This window comes from Lingula anatina, chromosome 9 (genome assembly GCF_051362555.1).
Source record: "Lingula anatina isolate TDL-2025a chromosome 9, LinAna3.0, whole genome shotgun sequence".
NCBI lineage: Eukaryota > Metazoa > Brachiopoda > Lingulata > Lingulida > Lingulidae > Lingula > Lingula anatina.
In genome coordinates, this window is record NC_141775.1 from 7298922 (window position 1) to 7319834 (window position 20913).

At 38.3% G+C, this 20913-nt stretch overlaps 2 protein-coding genes, 1 long non-coding RNA gene and 1 other non-coding gene across 9 annotated transcripts in view; all 4 read right to left on the bottom strand.

The window, feature by feature from the left end:
• Positions 1-15575, bottom strand: part of LOC106177732 (sacsin) — a 32020-nt gene extending 16445 nt beyond the window's left edge. For 2 of the 4 annotated variants that reach the window (XM_013560619.3, XM_013560596.3), the window contains exons 1-2: positions 15430-15575; positions 829-1108 (exon numbers count right to left, since the gene is read on the bottom strand). In XM_013560619.3, coding sequence (XP_013416073.2) covers positions 829-951 — 123 coding nt within the window. In that variant the 5' untranslated portion in view covers positions 952-1108; positions 15430-15575. Of the gene's footprint in view, positions 1-828; positions 1109-3796; positions 4156-14758; positions 14826-15429 lie in introns of those variants that run through there. The other 2 variants (XM_086995311.1, XM_013560603.3) reach the window with 2 other exon arrangements.
• Positions 9689-11594, bottom strand: LOC106154296 (uncharacterized). 2 transcript variants are annotated; one of them, XR_015331176.1, is made up of 4 exons: positions 11278-11594; positions 10937-11030; positions 10457-10539; positions 9689-10203 (listed from the first exon to the last, which is right to left on the bottom strand). It is a non-coding gene; the product is annotated as an uncharacterized LOC106154296 (long non-coding RNA). The 2 variants fall into 2 exon arrangements; XR_015331175.1 differs by having other exon boundaries at positions 10385-10539.
• Positions 15576-16595: 1020 nt separating the features above from the next.
• Positions 16596-16667, bottom strand: Trnae-uuc (transfer RNA glutamic acid (anticodon UUC)). Its single transcript has one exon. It is a non-coding gene; the product is annotated as a tRNA-Glu (tRNA).
• A 590-nt stretch (positions 16668-17257) lies between these two features.
• LOC147759846 (uncharacterized) lies at positions 17258-20446 on the bottom strand. Of its 2 annotated transcripts, XM_086994844.1 has the most exons (3): positions 19993-20446; positions 18816-19171; positions 17258-18533 (listed from the first exon to the last, which is right to left on the bottom strand). In XM_086994844.1, the coding sequence occupies exons 2-3, from the start codon at positions 19118-19120 to the stop codon at positions 18230-18232; spliced, it is 609 nt and encodes a 202-aa protein (XP_086850970.1). In that variant the 5' UTR covers positions 19121-19171; positions 19993-20446; the 3' UTR covers positions 17258-18229. The 2 variants fall into 2 exon arrangements, with proteins under 2 accessions (XP_086850970.1, XP_086850971.1); XM_086994845.1 differs by lacking the exon at positions 19993-20446 and having other exon boundaries at positions 18816-19953.
• Between the last annotated feature and the right edge of the window lie 467 nt (positions 20447-20913).

The following is a 20913-nucleotide window of genomic DNA, read 5'->3' on the forward strand; positions in this document are numbered from 1 at the left end:
GTGGTAAGTTATCATGACACTAACTTTAGAGAGGCCTAAATAAGAATACCCAGAGGGCAGCACAGATCACCTAGAGGGCGGGCCCTTGCAAGACAATCTGTCATATTTGACATGGCACACGAATGGGTCAAGTGCCTGTGGTAACTGACAATGACCGAACAACTGCTCGTCTAAGGTGTTTAAAGAGAAGCTAGCAGCCATATATGAACATTCTTAGAAATGAATCATTTTGTGGCCATGAAGATCTTAAGTAGTTATTATTTTTCTTTTAAGGATAATGAAGTTGAGTGGCAGTTCAATATTAATTTTTGACATGCTAGTCGTGATCTTTTCCCTTTGTCTGATCTGCAGGTGGAATAGTTTAGTAACTTTTCACATACATCAATTATAATCATTATTTTATTATAATGCCTATCATGATTAAATCTTATAATTCCCTTTACTTAATAATTATTATCATCATAATGTATGTAACAGTGACAAAATACTGTTTGGTTCTTGATACCTCATATAAAGGCTATACCATCGGCGACTGCATCACAAATTGGAAAACCACAGCTTCCATGTCAATCCATCCCCCTCTCTCTCTCTCTCTCGTGGTTCATTAAATTTCTCCCATTTCTGCGCAAGTTGTTAAAACACGTGTTTTTTGAAAATACATGGACTGGGAGGATACTGCATCAGCGGAATTCTCAAATTTCTCCAAATATCACCAAAAACAACAGCAATACTTTGAAATCCCCTTACTTCTTTCATAAAAGCAATGTAGAATTGAAAAGCAGAACACCAAGGTTGGTTAAAATATATCAAAGCAAAGTTCTGACTCACCATAGCCCCGGGTCCTGGGTTCAACTCCACATCACCACTCTGAAGCAGACGTTGCTTGTCGCTGGAAAAGTCGCCCCCCTGCACAGGACTCTCGTGGCTGCGGTATTTCTCGAGATCTTTCATCGGCGCCCTGTCAGCGTCTCCAGCTGGTTTGTAACTTCCAATTATGTATGTTTGTCTGAAATCCCTTTATTCAAAAATATCCCTTGTCCTTACTTCTGGCTGTAACCAAGCATGATTCCCTTGTGTTGTCGAGGTCCTGTTTCTGTTATTTGTGTCCCTGTAATTGAAAAATTAACCGGTGTCAAGTCCTATGTTAAAAGTTTTTTCAGATCTTCATATATTTTAGAAGAATTGTTGCCATAAGGCCACCGTGCCCCTATAACATGACAACCTCAGGAAACCACATCTTCCATTTTTGCTGTGCTGAATATTTTATGCCAAAAGACCTTACTCGGTTTACAATGAACATATCACCGCCTAACACAAGTAGACCAAACGACAAGACCATGACAACAAAATATGAATATGCAAATAGTAAAAATGAAAAGATTCCCGTAAGCTATGTCTGGGCCCAAACATCCGAAAGCGTGATGGTGCAAAGTAATAAAATCCAAAATGAGTGCATATTTAGCAATGGTTTGGAAAAGTCACATGACAGAGAGAAACCTGAAGTTCGGACCGATACATACTTTCCATGTATGGAATGGAAATTATACACTTGATAATATGTTTCTTCTTATTTGGAAATTTTTTAATAAGACTCATACCAAAACGAGTAAATGTGGATTCCTGACCTAACCCCTACTCAACGTCATCGTCAAACCGCACATTTTGTATACCATAAAATATATCAAAATCTGTAGCTTTCCCATAAAGAAGTACAGATAATTCACTATAATAGACTATGTATATAAGACCTGTTGCTACTTGTGAAAGCACTGCCCCGATAAAAGACATACAGGGTTACATTGGAATACAGCACCATCCTCAGTGCCACGTCGTGCAAAACCCCCGTTTTTATACCCCTCCCTGTATCCAACCCCATCCCCGCCACCCCACCCTCTAATTTATTTAGAATATTGGCTCCCCACAGCCTTCTTACCTCTCACAACCACTCCCAGCGAATTGAACAAATTAAAAATTTACGGTGCAACTATTGCTGTCGCTCTCAACTACAGTTCCCACACACCATAACATTACGACATGCACAACTAACATAACATAAAGTGCTATATGCACTAACAATTAACGTCGTAAAAATAACACTCAACTGAGGTTATGTTGAGCTTTCGTCTGGGCATATTTTCAAAAGAGCAGCTGATGACGCAACCCCTTTCTTGATAGGTACAAAAATATCTTCAGTGGAGGGTATGGGAAAAATTAAGATAAAGGAACGAGAAAAACAGCCTGGTTTACAGGATATTAAACTTGCAAACCGCAACGGTGGAAGAGAGTGCTGCTTGTCTGGTGACGTCATTAAGCCTCCACGGTCTAAACTTGTCCAGTTGTGAACTTGACCCATGAGTCCTCAGGGTTAAAAGTGAGACAGCCAGATAAGCACAAGTTTTGGCGAATAAATGTCACAAGACTGGAATAAATAAATGTCAAACTGCCTATGCTCGAGACGGTTCCGTTCGTGCTCGTCGTTATGCAAGACGGAAAATGACGATGTCATTGTAATTAATCACCATGGGTAAAATTCGAAGTTGCAGGAGTAAGGCCGCAGGGGGCACAGGTGTGGTCACCTCCAGCTCCGTCTTTACTAAAATGGTTTTAGATCAGATCCACTTCAGGAAGTAGATTCAGAGTAATGCTTTATCCCTGGGAAGGTAATATCAAGCAGCCTGCTTCTCAGAGACCGTCTGGAAAAGTTATCAGTGATAAAACACATGCGAAAAAAAAAAGAACAGCTACACAGAGCTGCAGCCTTCATAAGTTGACTGGATGACGTAATTGTTTAAGTATTTTGCCTATCTCATACGAAAAACACAAGACTTATAAAAAGTTTTTTCAAGAGAAAGGGTAAAGTTTGCAGTTTTCGTCCTTGATTTAAATGTAAGGTTTAAACTTAAACTGCAGATTTTAAATGCGATGTGTAGTTTATATATCCATGTTCTCCGTAACCAGTCATGTACATTTCAGTGAAATGGCCGTCACATATTTCTCGCACCATGTCCGTTTATAAAAAATTTCTATATAATGTGGCCATGCAAATAAACACACTTGGAAACGGTAAGTCTACATGTATGTCGTCTCCAAAATAACGTCGCACTCACGCATCCTATTAACTATATTAACTACACATTACTTTGTCAAGCAAAATACACCCTGCGGTAGTCTATCTATCATCCTTTTTGCACAAAACAATCATATCACTTGGCTCATTCCTCCTTCCATCGCCCCTTGGAGCCTCCGGCGATCAACGTAAAAAAGTACATAAAGAAATTAAAAGATGTCATTCTGTGTAGCGTCTTGGCAACCTTTCATGCCATACCTTGACAAAGCATTTTGAAGTTAAATGAAGGATGGTGTTTAGATGGATTTGTAATATCTAAGTCGATGGCCACTTTACCTTCTAAAATAGAAGTCTCTTTGTGAGCGAGGTTCGCAACCTTATAGCTGGCTGGTCTATTGTTGACCACAGTTAGGAAGCCAGTCTGGCTTATCTATGGTGCCCTTGGTCTTCCTCTCTATCCTACATTTACGTAGAGAGAAGGAGGGAGGGAGGGAGGAAGAGAGAGGGAGGAGGGACGTGCTCAAGCGCACGCACTCATGCATGTACAGTTAATCCAAAACACCTCTAATCTTTTTATGAAAAACGAAAGAAAAAAAAATAACGTTTTTTCACCTCACACCTCATGTGACAAGAGTTTAACCTATAGCATGACAACCCGCACCATCAAGGGGCTGGAAAAGACATAAGCTGTGGCCAATTGGAGGCTACCTATAGTGTCAAAATACTTACCCTGCACGCTCAGCCTTTCAATGTCAAACCAGCCGTGACTTCTTGCATTTTAGTTCAGAAAATGTTCAGTCCTCTCACCACGCAATTTCTTTTCGGTAAGTTAGTGAGGCTCCTGTTACAAAGCTAACGTAGAAAAATGCTGTCAATGGAATGAGACCAACGTCTCACGAATCTCCTCCGATCAACCGTTGCTTAATCGGTTTTGAGTAAGTTCAAGAGCTGTTGCCAAATGTCCTTTTCCTTATGTGTAGCTACAAATCTTTAAAAGCTTAATTTCCTTATCAGCTATCAGCCAAAAACAGTTCAAACAACCTGACATTGTTAAAACACCAAAAGCAACTAGCGACGTGTCACCAGTCGGACGACGGTGACTGCGCTCTGTGTTATTTCTGTGCTGTAGCGAGAGGTCGAAGGTCAGATGTCAGAGGTCACGCTTTGACAATCCGGTTTGGGGACTTACTCTGAGGCATTAGCATCAGGCCATTTGTCTTTCCTTTTTAAACACTCCCGAAATGAACTAGACTGCTTTCCTGATAAGAGGTTCACTAAGGGGAAACACGATTTTATAATGATGATAGAGGTGAAAAGCACAATTCTTATGCACTTCAGCCATTGCTGTAAGTGCGAATATATCCCGAAGGCATTTCCACACGGCTCAAAAGGCTTCGCCTTGGAAAATCGAAATTATTTGCTGGTAAATTTGAACTTCAAATGTTTGGCGGCCAGAATAAAATATATGATATGCACAGTGAAGAGGCAGTTTACATCATACTGTAAAGATGTCTACTTCACAAGTTATATGCACTCCATACATACCCAAACACCTTACGATACGTTTTTAAATCTTTCTGAATGCTCAACGCAAAATTTTAATAATCTCCATATTTCGAAACATAGATACACTTCCAATATTGCAAAAATGGAGAGGCCCTATAATTCCATCCTTTCTCAAACAGAGATAAATTCGGCAAACATAAAGGTATTATGGGGTAGGCCTACTATGGATGCATCAGCTTAAAATAACTTCTGATTTGTAAAAAAGATCACTTGTATTGTCACTTCCACTAAAAAAAAACATAAATCATCGCCACCGATACTACCTGTTGTGTGTATGTCTAAATAAGCAATGTCCTAAACACCCAAGATAGTCAATGACCCACAATCTTTCACGAGATGTCTTCACGTTAACTTTCCGTTTTCTATCAGTATGACTAAGACCCAAACACTGTTAGTCTGTCTGTTTTTGCCCTTAAAGAGACATCATACTTAAAACACCCGTATATGAGAATTACATTAAATATACCTTTTTGTCAGCACGGTAACCAAACCAGATAATCAACAAAAGTTTTGTTGTAAAAGAAAAAAAACAACATATTGAAAAGGAAGACATCGATACATTTTCTATTGAGATCAGACCACCTAGCTATACGTGATATGCCCGCAGACAAATTACACTCCGTTGTGTCTCAAAAGTCGTAATTTCAAACAAGTTCGGCCATCCTTACTTGCTATTCTATCTCAGCAGGAGGCCCTGACCCGTATCACAAGTTAATTTATCTTAATATTGACACCAGATAAAAAGGACTGCTATCTTCCCGGAAAAAAGTATTCTACCAGAACATGGCGACTGACCATTTTTCTTTTTTTTAACCATGGCAAACATCCTCATTTAAGTGGATAAAGCCTGATTAATCTTGGGTCAGGCTGCTGTCTGCTTTTAGGTCATGTTTAAGTTTCGACTGCATTTAGTTCTTTTGATACACGAGTCCTTTTGAAAAATATTATAAATATAGGTGTAGCTGTGAGTAAGGGTGGCGACTAGAAATCAAAAAGAGCATCACAACTGATGGACAAACTGTTTAGATATTTATAGTCGTGTGAGACCCTCCGGTCATTTTGGACAACGGCATGTCGGTCAAGAGGTCAAGCGTTTAGTAACACACAGGAAGTGCCCCCAGGGAAATGACAGCTGGCAGACGACACAAAATGCTGTATCTATACCTGTTGTGCGCGCTTCATCACCCCTTAACACAATTTGATAAATAAATAATCTTCTAAAAATACAAAAATTTTGGACACTACATCAACTTGGTCACCACCTTTTTCTGATTTAATCAATACCAGTAGCATATTATTCTATTAATTTACTGGTCTTATATACTTTATATTCGTTTCTTTTTTAATATATTATTTTTCTATAACACAAACAAGAATTTATATCTTGCTTGTACACGGGGTGACGTAGACTTCCTAATATCTTTTAAAGGCCATTATATCGCCAAAGTTGGCCGTACAGTACAGTGTAGATGATGGAATGAAGAACAAAAATGTTGAAAAATAAAGTCATATCAAACATACAGATGTAGCCGCACTGAACAGAAACACCCCTATCAAATCCTCAGCAGATCTCCAAGCTGGTAACACCATTACAATGCAACCCACGCGCTAACTTTATGCGAGGAGGTACGTAGGTAAAAAGGTGAGTCGTACTGTACTGTACCTCCTCTGGTCACCTGCGGCCAAAATAAGGTCATCAGAGGTCAACAAGGTCATTGACCCCCCTGGACGCAAGTCCGCCCATTAACGACGTAGTTCGACGTGACGTGAATAGCAGCGCTTGTACTGACCGTATACGTAGTAACGCGATTTGTGAATGAGAATAGACATTATCACAATTAAATGGACTTATAAGTGATAAGAAAACGTACAGCATCAGGACACGAGTGTGTCGTATTTGCTGGACATTCACTTATATCTATAATAATGAAGAAATGTTTTAAAGTCAACTTTTGCCGACGTCTGTTTTAGACCAGTTTTGACCTCTTTAAAGGGACGATGGCTCGTGAAACCGACTCGGGGACACCCAGCCTCCTCTCTGCCCTCTCCCCCTCCCCCCCCCCCCCCCCTCTATCGCACTGAACCTAGAGGACATTATAGTTTTCGTAAAATTGTGAACCAGATAGATATCTCACCAGATAGACGCCCCATCTCCCCAGTTGACTATCCCAACCCAGATTGATGTGGTTATAAGGGAGAAGTGACGGTGTTGTGGCAGGCAAAGAGAGTTATGATGGACGGCGATGTGAACTAATCAAATAAACAGGCGGACCCGTGTCCTTGCATCGCTGGACAACGTCCATCATTGTCAGTGTTTTTGTACCCTGAAGTCTCTTCATACTCTGTCCTTTTCTCTATTCGTCTCTCTCTCTCTCTCTCTCTCTCTCTCTCTCTCTCTCATCCACCCTTCAACGCGTGCAAACTTGTATAAAGAGATACATGTACACACACACACAGATACAGAGAGAGAGAGAGAGAGAGAGAGAAATTTAATGGTAGTAACACGTTGGTTGTTTTTTGCTCCAAACGGACAGAAGGAAAGTAGCAGGTGCCAAGCTCCATTCCACATGATATTTTCTACAATTACCATACTATAACACGCGCCAGTCCTTAAATAATTTATCCACTGTGAAAATGGGATCCTCGTTATTATCGTCTTTAAACAAACCTGCTTCTATAAGGGATAGTAAGGGATAGTGAGAGTATTGACCCGTGGGCGATAAACTCAAACGATGCTTAATCAATTATAATATTCCTTACACCTCCTGACCATAAGTTATACTGCTGCATGCATATTAAATCATAATAAGTACTAGCGTGCCTACAAACACAGTTCAACCTTTAAAGGTCTCAAACATGAATGATATACCTCCGACAGGTGCCAGCACATGACTGCCATATCAACACACGAGGGCCTGGATTTCAAACTGTTTTTTCATAACATCTCGGATTAGATTTAAAATAGTAATCAGAGGAGTCGCTCAGCTCAATGATGTAAACTGGGCAGTAGAATACGAGGTGAAATAATAATAATAATTATTATAATTATTATAATAATAGATTAATGGTCGTGTAACCATCAATGGTGAATCTGTTTTTCTACTAGTGTATGCCTAACTGCTGTTTAATCACTCTTCTTTCCCTCATATCATTCAGAGCGAAAAAATGCCCAATAAATCCACTTCTAAGTTGTATTAATCTCACCAATTAGAAATGAACAATTCAATACTTCTTTTCAAAAATCAAACAAGGGGAGACCAATTATATAGCCAGGTATAGTTAGGCAAGATACGACACCAGAATATCATTTGTCAATACAAACTACAATGAGTATGACATCTTTTAAAAGTTTGAATTACAACATGATAGTTTATCCTAACGTCAAATAATATTAACTGCTTACAATAATCAAAAGACAATCAGACACTACCTATCACATATAAAGCACATGAAATCCCACCTACCACTTAAACAGACTAAAAACCAAGCGAAAATTCCAGATACAGGTTCACAAAAATTTACCAGTTTCTCCAGCCTCTCTCTCGGGCCGACACTTCGCGCTTCCTATTAGCATATTTTCGCCGTTAAAGAAATTCCTGACCGCATTTTTAATGCGATGATCAGCATTGAAATCCAATGCGTTTCAAAACAGGTAAGCAAAAGGACAGGTGAGGCGAAGGTGTGTGTTAATGTTACAGCCCAATTTACGTGTTGGGGTTGGCGAGGGGTGTTTTAGGGAAATAATATTGATTAAGTTGATTGACATACCCCGCCTGCATGCTGATTGACATGACATTGTTATGCCGTTATACTTATTAAGCACATCTTTTAGTTTCAAAACTGCACTTCAAGCTTCTTATGGATTATACAAGTGAAAAATGGTTTTTGTATTTGACATTTTAAGTGTGTGTCCATGATAAGACCAGTCAGAGGGTGGCAAGGTGGGGGTCAACAGATTTCAACCAAATTCATAATATTGTTGCATATATAGGAGATATTAAGATTGAAGGCAACAATCCCAAAAGAAATCATTGGATATAATTATAATATGATATTATATGTTTTGGCCATTTTTGGCTTAATTTTCAGTTTCGGTCAATAAAGCCACTTCATAAGCAAATATGTCAAAACTGACGACTTTTTAAAATTAATTGAAAATTTACCTATTTAAACCAGCCATTTGCCATTGAGAATATGCTACTAAATTTCAGTTTAACCCACAAACTAACGAGCCATGCCCATTTTTATGACCCCACCCCCCAAACTCACTTTTCTACCAAGCAATGTTCAAGCATTCATATCTCTCTTTTTGCAGGCTTGACAGCCATAAAATTTTATAGGGATCCTAAGCATATATTGGTCTAATCATACAAAATTAAAAAAGTGTGTTAAACACAACAGAAGATATTGAAAAAGTGCCTCAAACTAAGCAATTTTAGCAAAAAACCAAACGGCCGAAATCAAGATATCAGTACATTTTGAGATAAAATTCCTTCCAATAATCAAATTTAATCAAAGACTCACAGCCAGGAATTCAAACTATGCTTTGATAAGGGCAAATCTATCCAATTTTTATAAATACAAAATGGCTGCCATCAAATCTGTCCCAAAAATACAGTTACCCTAATTCCTCAAAATAATCAAGAGGCCCATTTTTGCAGGTTTTTTATTTTGAGAACTGTAATACAGGATTGCTCAAATAATATTCTTTTCAAACAGAGCCATACAACTTCTGAATAAATTTAAATTACAAGTTATCCCCCCCCCCCCCTCCATTTAATAAGTTATTACTGTGCATATCCAGTGTCATCAGCATTGTGTATATACCTTATTTTCAGGGAGCAATAGAGAAAAAAAATTACAAATGATTTTTCTAAAGGTAAAAGGGAATGACTGTCTCATTTTATCAGTTTTCTCAAGTGCAACACTAATTAATCCACTTGAAATGATTTATATTGCATTTTTTCAACCATTCTTTTTCCTTTCTAATGATTCATAGGCTTTGTAAATACATGTGATATCTTGATATCTATATTCTTTATCTATAAAGAAAATTAAAACAGAGTCAGCAACATACAATAACAGGAGGAGTACTTTATTTTCATATTATCAATTGGACAGTAAAAGAACAAAGCAGTTACTTTTTACAGGAGTGAAATCAAGTTATGAATCTCCAAGGTTCCTATATCACGGCCATCTTTTCCATATACTGAACACAACAGTGATGGGTAGTGTTCCACAGATTTTAATCTTATAACTGATTGATCCCTAAGTTTCTTCTTCTGGTTGAGAGATCCAGGGTCTCCTACAGTAATGATAATTCAGCAATCTTAGAATAAGTGTGGTAACTTGAAGCAACATGCCACTATAGTTTAGTGTGACTGAACTGTCAATTGTCAATATTTGTAAATTCAATGGCGCCAATCCTCCTTTCCTACAAAACTGAATGAGATTGCCAAGACAAAGATGCACATTTGTCATGGGGGATTGTCCCAAGGTGGCTCCTCCAAGTCCAATAGAGGTTTGCCAGGATATCCACTACTGCGCCTACCTGAAGATGGCAGGACAGGCTGTCAAAAGAAAATGTATTAAACATATTTTAAACTCATGTTAATTGCTGTATAAGAACAATTACTAAATAATATTCTGATCAAACATATTGCATAAATGTAAAAAAAGAAATCAAATATGCATGACTGTAGCTACCAGAATTTCATGATATGAAAAGAAACAAATGAAAAAAAGGTAAACCTTTTTTCTTCTCCATGGAAGTGTTCCAGGCATTACAAAGTTGGTACTCACATCTGAATCTGATGAATTTACCTGTGCAATTTCAGGTGACTTTTCTATTATTGTCTGTAAGATTGTCCAGGTCAAGGTTCACATACAGGCCTAGGATGTAAATTCTGAAAAATAAACATAACATCAATAAATGCTTTACAACAACAGAGGCTTACTGTGTTCAGAATAGAAACTATCGTAGCAGGATCAATCTATTTCAGCGGAGTATCACACTCGGGCTCAGTCGTTGTAATCAGCTTAATTGTCTGGCACGCCCCCTTGCAAAGCAACATGAACAACATAATGGACCGCAAAGTTTTCCTGATTTTACATAAGTACCTTTAGTTACAAGTGTCCTGTGTAATATATGTAAGTCTTGAAAATTGAAGCACAGGCGGTTAACTTCAACTTCATTGTAAACACACAAATCTGCAAAGTGAATATAAAACTAAAATGTAAAAAACTGGCACAAGTAACATCCCCTAAAATGCCAAAACTTGAAACTGAATGTGTGTTACATACCTTTGACTCTGGGTAAGAAATTTCTTATGAATCTGTCTTCAAGCTCAGCATAGTCCTTAACTGTTTGTGTTATGATAACACATGTAACAAAGCCCTAGAATTTAATGCAAAAATATACTTCATAAGTTGGATACACAGTTAATTCTTTTCAGCATACATGTTTACCATGAAACAGAAATCAAGTAAAACTCTGTGAATTGAAATATACCAGTATGTCTTTAAAATTTGCTTATACATGTATTCTTTATATTACTGAATAATATTCAAACGTATTATTTAAACTGGTTTGAGTTTTTAGTGTATCTGATTCTAGTATATGTATGCCACCACTGATCACTTACCTTACAACAAACATCCAGAGCTAAATCGATGAGATGGATATATTGAGGAACCCAAGCCTGACAACAGTCTGAAGTGGTTCAACCAAAAAATGCACATTCTAAGGACGACCAGCTGCTATGGTCATTTCTTGTTATATTCTGGTGCACACCAATCATTCTGAGATGTACTTAAGCATCTCTAGTGCGTGTTCTTCATAAATTTAAGAAAGTATTATGTTTTAACACTGTGAAGACGATGTGCTTTGCTCCACAGCTGCTCCGGTGATAATCCTAGTACCCGCCATGTTGAAAATAGGTCACTGAGTTAGCATCGTTATTTTACATTTAGTTTCTACAACATAAACAAATTTAAAAAATGCATTTTCGCTTCATAAGTTCGTCTTCAGGGCAAACATAATTATTTTAAGGGCTTTTCACAAACCTATACATGGTTTTGACTTATTTATTTAGTTGAAGAAACAGTTTAGCATTTAAGTAGTATAAAAATATTCGTTTTTAGGCCCTTTTTAAAATTGTTGTAGTTCTTATTTTACAAGGTTTAACACAGATTTTATTTTACAAAATTTATTTTTTAACCCTTTTCTATCAGCACATACCAAAATTATATGGATAAAACCTGCAAAAAAGAAGTTGTGTGCATTTAAAGAAGGGGAGGGGGTCAAGCATACGGAAAACATGCCTTATTAGAATCAACCTTGTGTGGTCATGACAGTGCCTTTTCAAAAAATCTGTACTGGGTATTAAAGGTCTTTCCTTAACCTATCATGTGGCTTACCTTAATAATTCCTTATGCTGTACATGATTTTTTAAAAGAATATTTAAAATTATAACTTTTCAAGAGCTAAAAAGTGCTATATTTTGGCAAAATTGCCAATAAAAGATCTGCCCCCATATCTCTAAAACTAATGATCCAAAATAAGAAAGCCAGTGGCTCACAATATCTTTTATGTTGATGGTTTACCACACCAAAAATTATTAAAATCTGCTGACCCCCACCTTGCCACCTTCTGACTGATCTGTCTGGCTTTCTCATGGACGCGCTCTTAAGTTTAAAGTATTACACAAAAATATACGGGCTTTTTTATAAGATTTTTATACATTTTATACATCATTTTTATACATAATAGTTCTTTTTAACGGCAAAGCACAGAATTTTGAGGAAACATTTCTAGAAATCTGTTATTTAAACCCAATATCTCAGTGACATTGGGATATCGCTTTGGAGGCACCCTTTCTTTGAGCCAAGTGGGGCTGAGAGTCTTCATGGGTCAAAAATTCCCTGAGGTCTTCATCCACACGTCTTCAGTCTTACATTACAACCCGTATTTCAGCTCCTCCGCGTCAGAGAAAGGGCTTTCCTGACTCATTTTGCCACGTCACGAGACTTCCTTAAATGGCAGGGAAACCCCCGACACTACCTGGCGCTCTGACAAAAAGGTGTTACCGAGCATTTGTCGGTGTTGGATAAGATTCAACATCTTTTAAATAAATGGCATCGTGGATGATATGTTAACTCGTGACTTAATGATTCTTTCAAGAAAACATTTTCATTTTTTTTCATGAACTAAATAAAAAACTCCAAGACTTATTTCCTCATTGTTTCTATAGAAAAGATACAAAAGTTAAAGAGGGGATACAAACTCAGTTCCGTTAAACAATTTGGCTGAATGACAAATAAATGAAAACAGTTCTTTCTACCGTTTTGAAATGGCATGGTTGACAAATGGGATGGGTGATAAACCCGTTGGGTTATTTTCATAAGTTGTTAGATAATTGAAAATACTACCTTGTTCTTTACAGATGACTTACTTATCATGTAATACTGTCGACCAGCTGTGTCATCTAGACCTACACCGATTTAGATACATGGCGATCTCCTGATGCAACTTTTCATGGCATAAAAACGAATCAAGCAAAAAAAAAATCGTTTCGCCAATAAATTCGCATATACAAGAACATGACAAGATTATCAGCTTAATAGACGGACATAGAAATAGCCAGATAAATGATTAAACCGAAAGGCAGTTAACTGTGATGCACTGCTCACGTATAGCGGTAAATACCAAAGGTCTGAGTGATGGCTATCAACAGGTATACATACTTTATCGGATACAAATACAGTGAATGGCTGCAAGAGGAAAACCCATATTTCTCTCATTTTATGCACAATGAATATGTACGTAGTGGCATATACAATTGTACGCACATTGATACAATTTTTCAAGAACTGTAGTGTTGCAGCGTCTGTCATCAAGATGGTCAAAAAAGTGTCACAAACCTGGCACGCGACTTGTGCGACCTCAACTGGCCACATCACCGCTTATCTGATGGTCTAAATGGACGGTTTGACCTTTATCGTCTGCTTTATCGCTAGAAGGAAACCGTTGAGATGTATATCGCCATTATGTGGTAATGATATCATCTAGACCCAACAAAATGGTCAGCATACGAGAGAGGAGTGTGTGTGTGTGTGTGTGTGTGTGTATGTGTGTGTGTGTGTGTGTGTGTGTGAGAGAGAGAGAGAGAGAGAGAGAGAGAGAGAGAGAGAGAGAGAGAGAGAGAGAGAGAGTTGCATGAATTTTTGAAAATATCCCATGCCATGCAGTATCACACTTATCTACATACAAATTTCCAGGTCACTAAAACGAGGAGTAAACATTTTATTTAGTAGAAAGTATAGCTCACTTTGTCATATCTTGTGATTCGAAACACTACAGTGTACATAGTAATATTTGTATTATTCACAACAATGCCAGCATATATAGTAATGTATGTCACGTTTATCATAATCACGAGACTTAAACAAACAAGTATCACCCTACCAGCTTCTTTTCTGATATCTGAGTGTCATATCAACCACCAAGTATCATTTCGAATCGAGAGATTCCTCGAGTGCGCGCGCGGGTGAGTGTGTGTGTGTGTGTGTGTGTGTGGGGGGGGGGGGGAGAGAGAGAGAGAGAGAGAGAGAGAGAGAGAGAGAGAGGAGCGATCTCTGAGCTTACGCATATGCGCGCGAGCTAATGTGTGTGTGTGTGTGTTAAAATCCATGAATATTGGCCCTACCTTATAACAACAACCTACCACCGTAAAAAACACACGACTTTAAACGTTTGAATGCCTGCACACTCACCACACTACTCTGCAACACCGTCAGAATCATGAAGTTAACGTGGGAGACTCGATCCGAAATGCTACATGAAGAAACTGAATCCCCCCTCCCATTAACTGTCAACCTTGGGGGACTGACGCTACCTGTCTGTGTCACTGCCCAATGCCGGACACCGGTTACTGAATGGTCAACTGACAGTCCTCTCAGCGCTAGCCTCTATTTTTTTCACCTGGGTTGCTATTTCAATAATATGTCAACCCGTTATTTGTAGTGTTACCCTACCTATGAATACCTCTTAATGGACGGACTCGGTCCACTCATTGTCCGCCCCAGGTACGCTGATTGCGAACGCCACAGTGTGCCCAGACTTACCCTCCCTATCCTTAACTAGCCTGTAATTCTTGTTATATGCAGCCAGTCTGTAGGCAGCGCCGTTTAGTTATATTGCCGGCATTCAGTACACGGAGGTGGTTGGTTATATATATAGAACGTACATATCCTGAATCACCTGGCTTCGCGTTGAATTCGAGTGGCGATCCCTTATATTATAGGAGCGTGGAGCGTGCTTGGCTTATACACAGTTACACTGATTTAATACTCACTGGTAGTCTCTTCACACACAGACTGTGACCTCTATAGCCGGGTTCATGTTGTCAAGATATGTAACCAGCCTGTGGTATTCTGGTTATTCCATACTGAACATGTGTAAGTGAAACACACATATATTGTGCATAGTACAGTATACCCTTTCATTATACTTATAAAATCCCTGTTTAATACGCGTATTAAAACGTCCTTGGACTCCATGAATGTGTACTGAAACGAGCTTCTGGAATATATACTTTCCAGTGGTAGTGGCGATGAGGGGGGGGGGGGGGGGGGGGGGGGGGGGGAGGGGGGAGCATATCTCTTACTGGTATGTTTAGACTTGAAATGCCCAATGAATGTTCCCTGTTCATTCAGATCAATACTGATAAAAAAGATCAAATATTAAAGAGGGTATGGAAACACAGGTAGTTCCACTCATGATTAACAACACCTACCTTGAGCCCTGTTCGTATCAGCTGTTAACCTCGTACGTCGACCGACTGCTGGAGAATCGTTATGCACTGTGTAACGTCGTGTCTTGATTATGACGGTTAAAACAACATTAAGTGCGCTACTGCGCCTGCGCGACCCTGAAAGGTACGGCATAGCAGGGTGAGTCACTGGCCTCTCTTTTTTGAAATTAACAACAACGCGTAACAACTTATTAGTTACCGTCTGAGAGCACAAGTAGGTGGGGGACTAATTTCCGTGTCGCTTAAAGGTATTGTTTGAAATTTCATCAAGAGAAAAAAAGCAAAGTTTGAGAAAAACTAATAGAAGAATAGAAATGGAATGAGATCGCCGTGATACATGTAATTGAAATGATAAGATTTGATGGAGTAATTCATGAATATAAGAACACCAGTGCAAAGATCCACCCACCTAATAATTAATAAAAGATAATTAAAAGGATAATCATTGTTCATTTTGGCTAAAAAATGGATTCCTCTGGGGTAGGCCACAGTTTTCCCATACTAACCAGTGGTTAACGAATCCTTTCCGACATTCAAAGTTAGTCTATGTTAATTTTTTTTTTTTAGTTTGGGTTTTTGAAATTATCTCTTTTAAAGAGATTATGACAGAGTATAGCCATGCATCTATGAAGATCATCTGGTCCGATGGCAAGAACAGATTCCAGAACAATTGCGATAACCGCCAATTTGGTGATAAAATAGAATTTACAATGTAGGCCTACGATATATATGTACTAGTATTTATTGAAAAGAATGGATCTCATACAAAGAGTTGTCATCCCTTAAAGGAGTATGAAGTAGGTCGTGCGTAACAACCGTGCCTAAGGACATACCACTGTGCCTTTCGTTCTTTCATAAGAGATAAAAGAAAACAAATTATCACAAAAAGTACCACGTTTCGGTTATTAACACGAGACATAGTGAACAGATTAGGGAGTGGGTTGGGATTGGTCAGGTGTAAGTTAAGTCACTTAAAAACGCCTTAACTACGTTAATACCATCCGGAGTTACGTACATGTCTATATTACGTCTTTAAACGACGACACATAATCTTATGCCGAGCCTTTCTGTTTCTTTCTTTCTTTATTATTTTATTTATTTAAAAAGAAACAAACAAAAAAAATGAAATGTAATGCCAAAACAATATCTTCCGGTACCGGGAATCGAACCCGGGCCGCCTGGGTGAAAACCAGGAATCCTAGCCACTAGACCATACCGGACTACACGAGCTAAGGAGGTAAGAGGTAAGTTTGTATACCAGTCATATCACTATCAAGATTGCATTAGTTTAGGAATAACTGCTACATGGTATTCCTTTTCCATTTTCTCCAAAACGAATCCCTTGGTTTCTTTGTCAGTTTTTTTCCTATTATTTTTCAAAATCCAAATATCCATTAATTGTATAAATCAGTTATAACTGCTATCGAACGGTCACGATGACCGTAGGGCATGAAAAATAATGGGGTAATTATATTTTATCATTAGTATTATTAGTATCATTAGTATTATCAACCGGATGCATATCCCACTCCTGTCAGTTATAAGCTTGGTCGAACACATTCCACGGCCAATTTTGGACGATTGTTTTTTCTAAAATTTAGAAATAAATGAGGGCGGGGTCATCTTGCCCTTGTTAAATTAACTTCATGATCTCCATCCAACCGACCTTCGTAATAAATGTTGTTAGTTAGCGCCAGTAATGAGGTTCTACTAATGATGGCGTTTGCTGCCGTGTTTACGCAATGACGCAGATACAGCTTTGTGGCTAGTCATTGGTTAAAATCATTGTAATTAAAACAAAAAAAAAAACAAAAAAAAAAAAAAAAAAAAAAAAAAAAAAAAAAAAAAACAGGGCTGTGGACGCGATTTGCCAGCGCGCCTTGCTGAAAACCGGGTGAGGATTGGGAACGTGGACGCGGAGGTTGGGATGGGGTGCGGCGCGCAGCCTTCTCTTCCTCACCACTGCCTCAGTGCCTCGATAGGTGAAATGGGTTCAGGTGCTGGTACCCTCTGATATCAGGGAGGCTTTAAGACAACTAAACAAATTTAATGGATACAATAATTTCGTAACAGACTTCTGGCGGACCCTGTGGAAAACCACCTGCTAAACCTTAAAGTAGCCAATAAGGAGCTTTTGACGAACGCTTACAGTATCCTTAAAGGACTGAAAATGTGCATAAGTGGTTACAATACAAACAACATTCTACATAAACATTCATACATATATATATACTGCAATGACTTCTCAACATTTGATCACAGTCACTCCAGTCACACTACAAAATGCACACACAAAATGACAATAATCGAGATAAGTCAATCTCAAATACGAAAAAATATTTGACTGATATTCGGCATATTCCAATTTTCACAGAGATAATGTTTGATATTTGTAAAAACAGTTTTTTTACAAGTGCGTAATTGTTCTGGCAGAAAATGTTGGTATGGTAAAATAATCGATCTACTCGGCGTAAATTACACCCGATACCTGTACATGTTTTGTATACACAGTGAGCAAACCACAATGCAAACATGTATGTATATACATGTAAATATGACTGCGTGCCAGTCATTTTACCTGCTTCATTAAAACCCAACGATTTCCTCCATATATTATCTCGCAAATTCCGCCTATAGTTGTCTGCTTCTGCACCTGAACCGAAACACAATCACGAACTCTGACAGTTAAATAACACAGTCGCGGCCCGCCGTCTATGTCCAGGAATAAGGCACCAGGTGACCGCAGCGTTGAAACCTGAAATTGCCATACATCATAGTTCATTTATTTGGTATCCTTGCCATCTCCACAGGATCGCTTGATGGAAGGAAGCCGGGGATGCGACCCTTCGATAAATATATCTGCAATGGCTTGACAGCCATGATGACGGTGGTCCAGGGTTGGAGAAGTCAACTGTAATTTCGACTGCAGCCCTTCGCCTTCTCGTCTCAAACGCTCCTTGTCGCTAGGGCTGATCACGATGCGTGGGTGGCGATAGGTACCTGCCTCACCGATCCCAGTCCCTTTTTTTTTACTAAAAGGAGATGAACACAGCTCCCTGGGCTGCTGCCGGTACGGTGCTTTCCAGCTAGGGGGAAAAAATGATGAAGAATGCATTATAATGGTGATTGGGAGTGAGAAGGATGTGTAAGCTAGTTTTCCCATTTCTAATTGCCATAAGATATTTCAAATACATGTACGACCTCGGCTTTTGAAAGGCCCGCTATTTTCAAGTTTAAGAATTGTTAAATGTTTTCACGGAGTCAAAGTTCATCAAAAACAAAACATGTTAACATTTTATGTGTTAAGGGAAGATCCTTTTATGTTTCTTTGTTGCAAATAAGAAATTTGTCATTAAAACCCCTCTTACCATGATAGGCCCGTCTTGGCATTTTCGTGCGATACGCCGCATGGTGGCGTCATCGACCTGACATCCAACACGGGGGAAACAAGTCTATCGGAGGTTTTGGCAGATGTGGACGGCATTATCTTGGGGAGCCGTTGAGATTGCGCTTCCTTCTTCACTTTCATATATCGCAATAGATTAAGTGTGAGGGGAGGAAGACGAGATTGCTTTGTCGGCTCGGTCTGTTGCGCCTCTGTTTCCGCAACCGGACCGTCAAACGAGGTGTAATGCCAGGGAGGACAGGGCAGCGCCTGGGGTCTGTGCTTCATGTTGGGACTGAGACTTCTGACAAGCTTTCTTTTACTATTTTGGGGGATTATCTGAAAAAAAAAATAGCAAAATTGCTTATAAAGGTTTAACCCTAGCCTGTGCTTAATTCAGTAAAAATTTATTTAGTATCCGGTTTACTCGTCATTTGCCCCCTTGAATAAATTAATTTATCAATGGATAAATAAAGTGCACGAGAGAGATAGAATGATAGATAAAGGAGTGAATGCATGAATGACATTAAATAATTGAAAAATACTGAATGACGAATCTGATTACTGAATATATGGAAAGAAGGAATAAAGGAAGAAATAAAAAACAACCAAATGTAAATGGAGAAAGCCCAAGCAAAGAAACACATTATAAGACGAAGAAATATCCAAAAACCTGCATAAACGAACGAATAAGGAAATAGAAATGAACACACAAATAACAAAATATATGTAAAATATAATTAGAATATGTTCTAAGCTAGATTGGCTAAGTCGCAGTTTCACCACGCTTACGTTCTCTGGTGATTTGTTAATATGTTCAGACATTTACCTCTAATCTATTGGCATATTCTACATGTTTTATCTATACCTTTTTTCTGTTTTTTTTTTCTGTTCCTATACCTGGATTATTCTATTTTTCTATTTATTTGTTATCTATTTATTAATTCTTTGCACTTATTAAACTACAGTAGTATTGTTTTGATTCACTCTATTTCATACACCGACAAAAAAGAACAAGTTTTTAAGAAAACGTGCGCGCCGTAAATTTTAAAATTCACTCCCTCTACTGCTTTGTAGGTATAAGAGGATTCTTTACAAATATTTTTGAAATTATACTTCCCCTTTTAGTCGATAAATTAAGGATAAAAACGAATACATACCCTTCGAACAGTGCTTTAGTGAGACGTTTTTCTTGTTTTCAGAATGCTGATGGATTTGTCGCTCCTTTCTGCCTTTAAGCGCCGTTTTGTTAATAATAAACAAAAATATTACACCTTCGTTGTGACTTATCGATCACAACAGTGTTTTATCTAAGACTTGCTCTTCAATGATGTTTTTGTGCCTCTGAGTCCAAGACTGCCTTCTGATTTGAATATATAGGGTTGCTTTCTTAGTGATGACGGCACTTGTGGTCACCTACTTACGTTTTCATGACGTTCTCTATGTTACACAATTCTTCTTCTTCATTTGCCATCACCGATTCGGTGTTTGACTTACGTTGATATTTTGCAAATAACACAATTAACGCTTGACGAAAGATGGATGCGGCTTAAAGAAATGATATCGATGCACCAAAGTAAAATCACGTATTCAGAAACACTCCAAAAAAAGCGAGCTTTTGCGTCATGGCTTTTACGCCCACTTTTTTGTAAAAATTACATAACTGTTTTAAATCATTTTAATTACTGTTGATTTGCTTCCATATCGGAGGGTAGTCAACAGCACAAAACAGTGAAAAAATGGGCTTAGTCAGAATCATGCAAATATTACAAAAAATAAAAAATAAATAAATAAATAAAAAATGTGGGTCACACGCGTACCTCGAATGGTTACTTTTTTGCATAGAAGAAGCAACTTGCTAAAGTAGATAAAGTAATGAGAGGGTTGGTACGTCAGCTGAACAAGAACCAATCAATTACAATCATCATATCTGCAACCTAAAGTAGAGAGCGTCATTTGTCTTGATAATGAACTTGTTTATCTCATTAATAACACGCTACTACGGTTTAATTGCAATGCTCTTTGCTTTAACATTTTGTATTGCGCACCATAGACGTCAGCTCATGAGCAAAACTTATGTT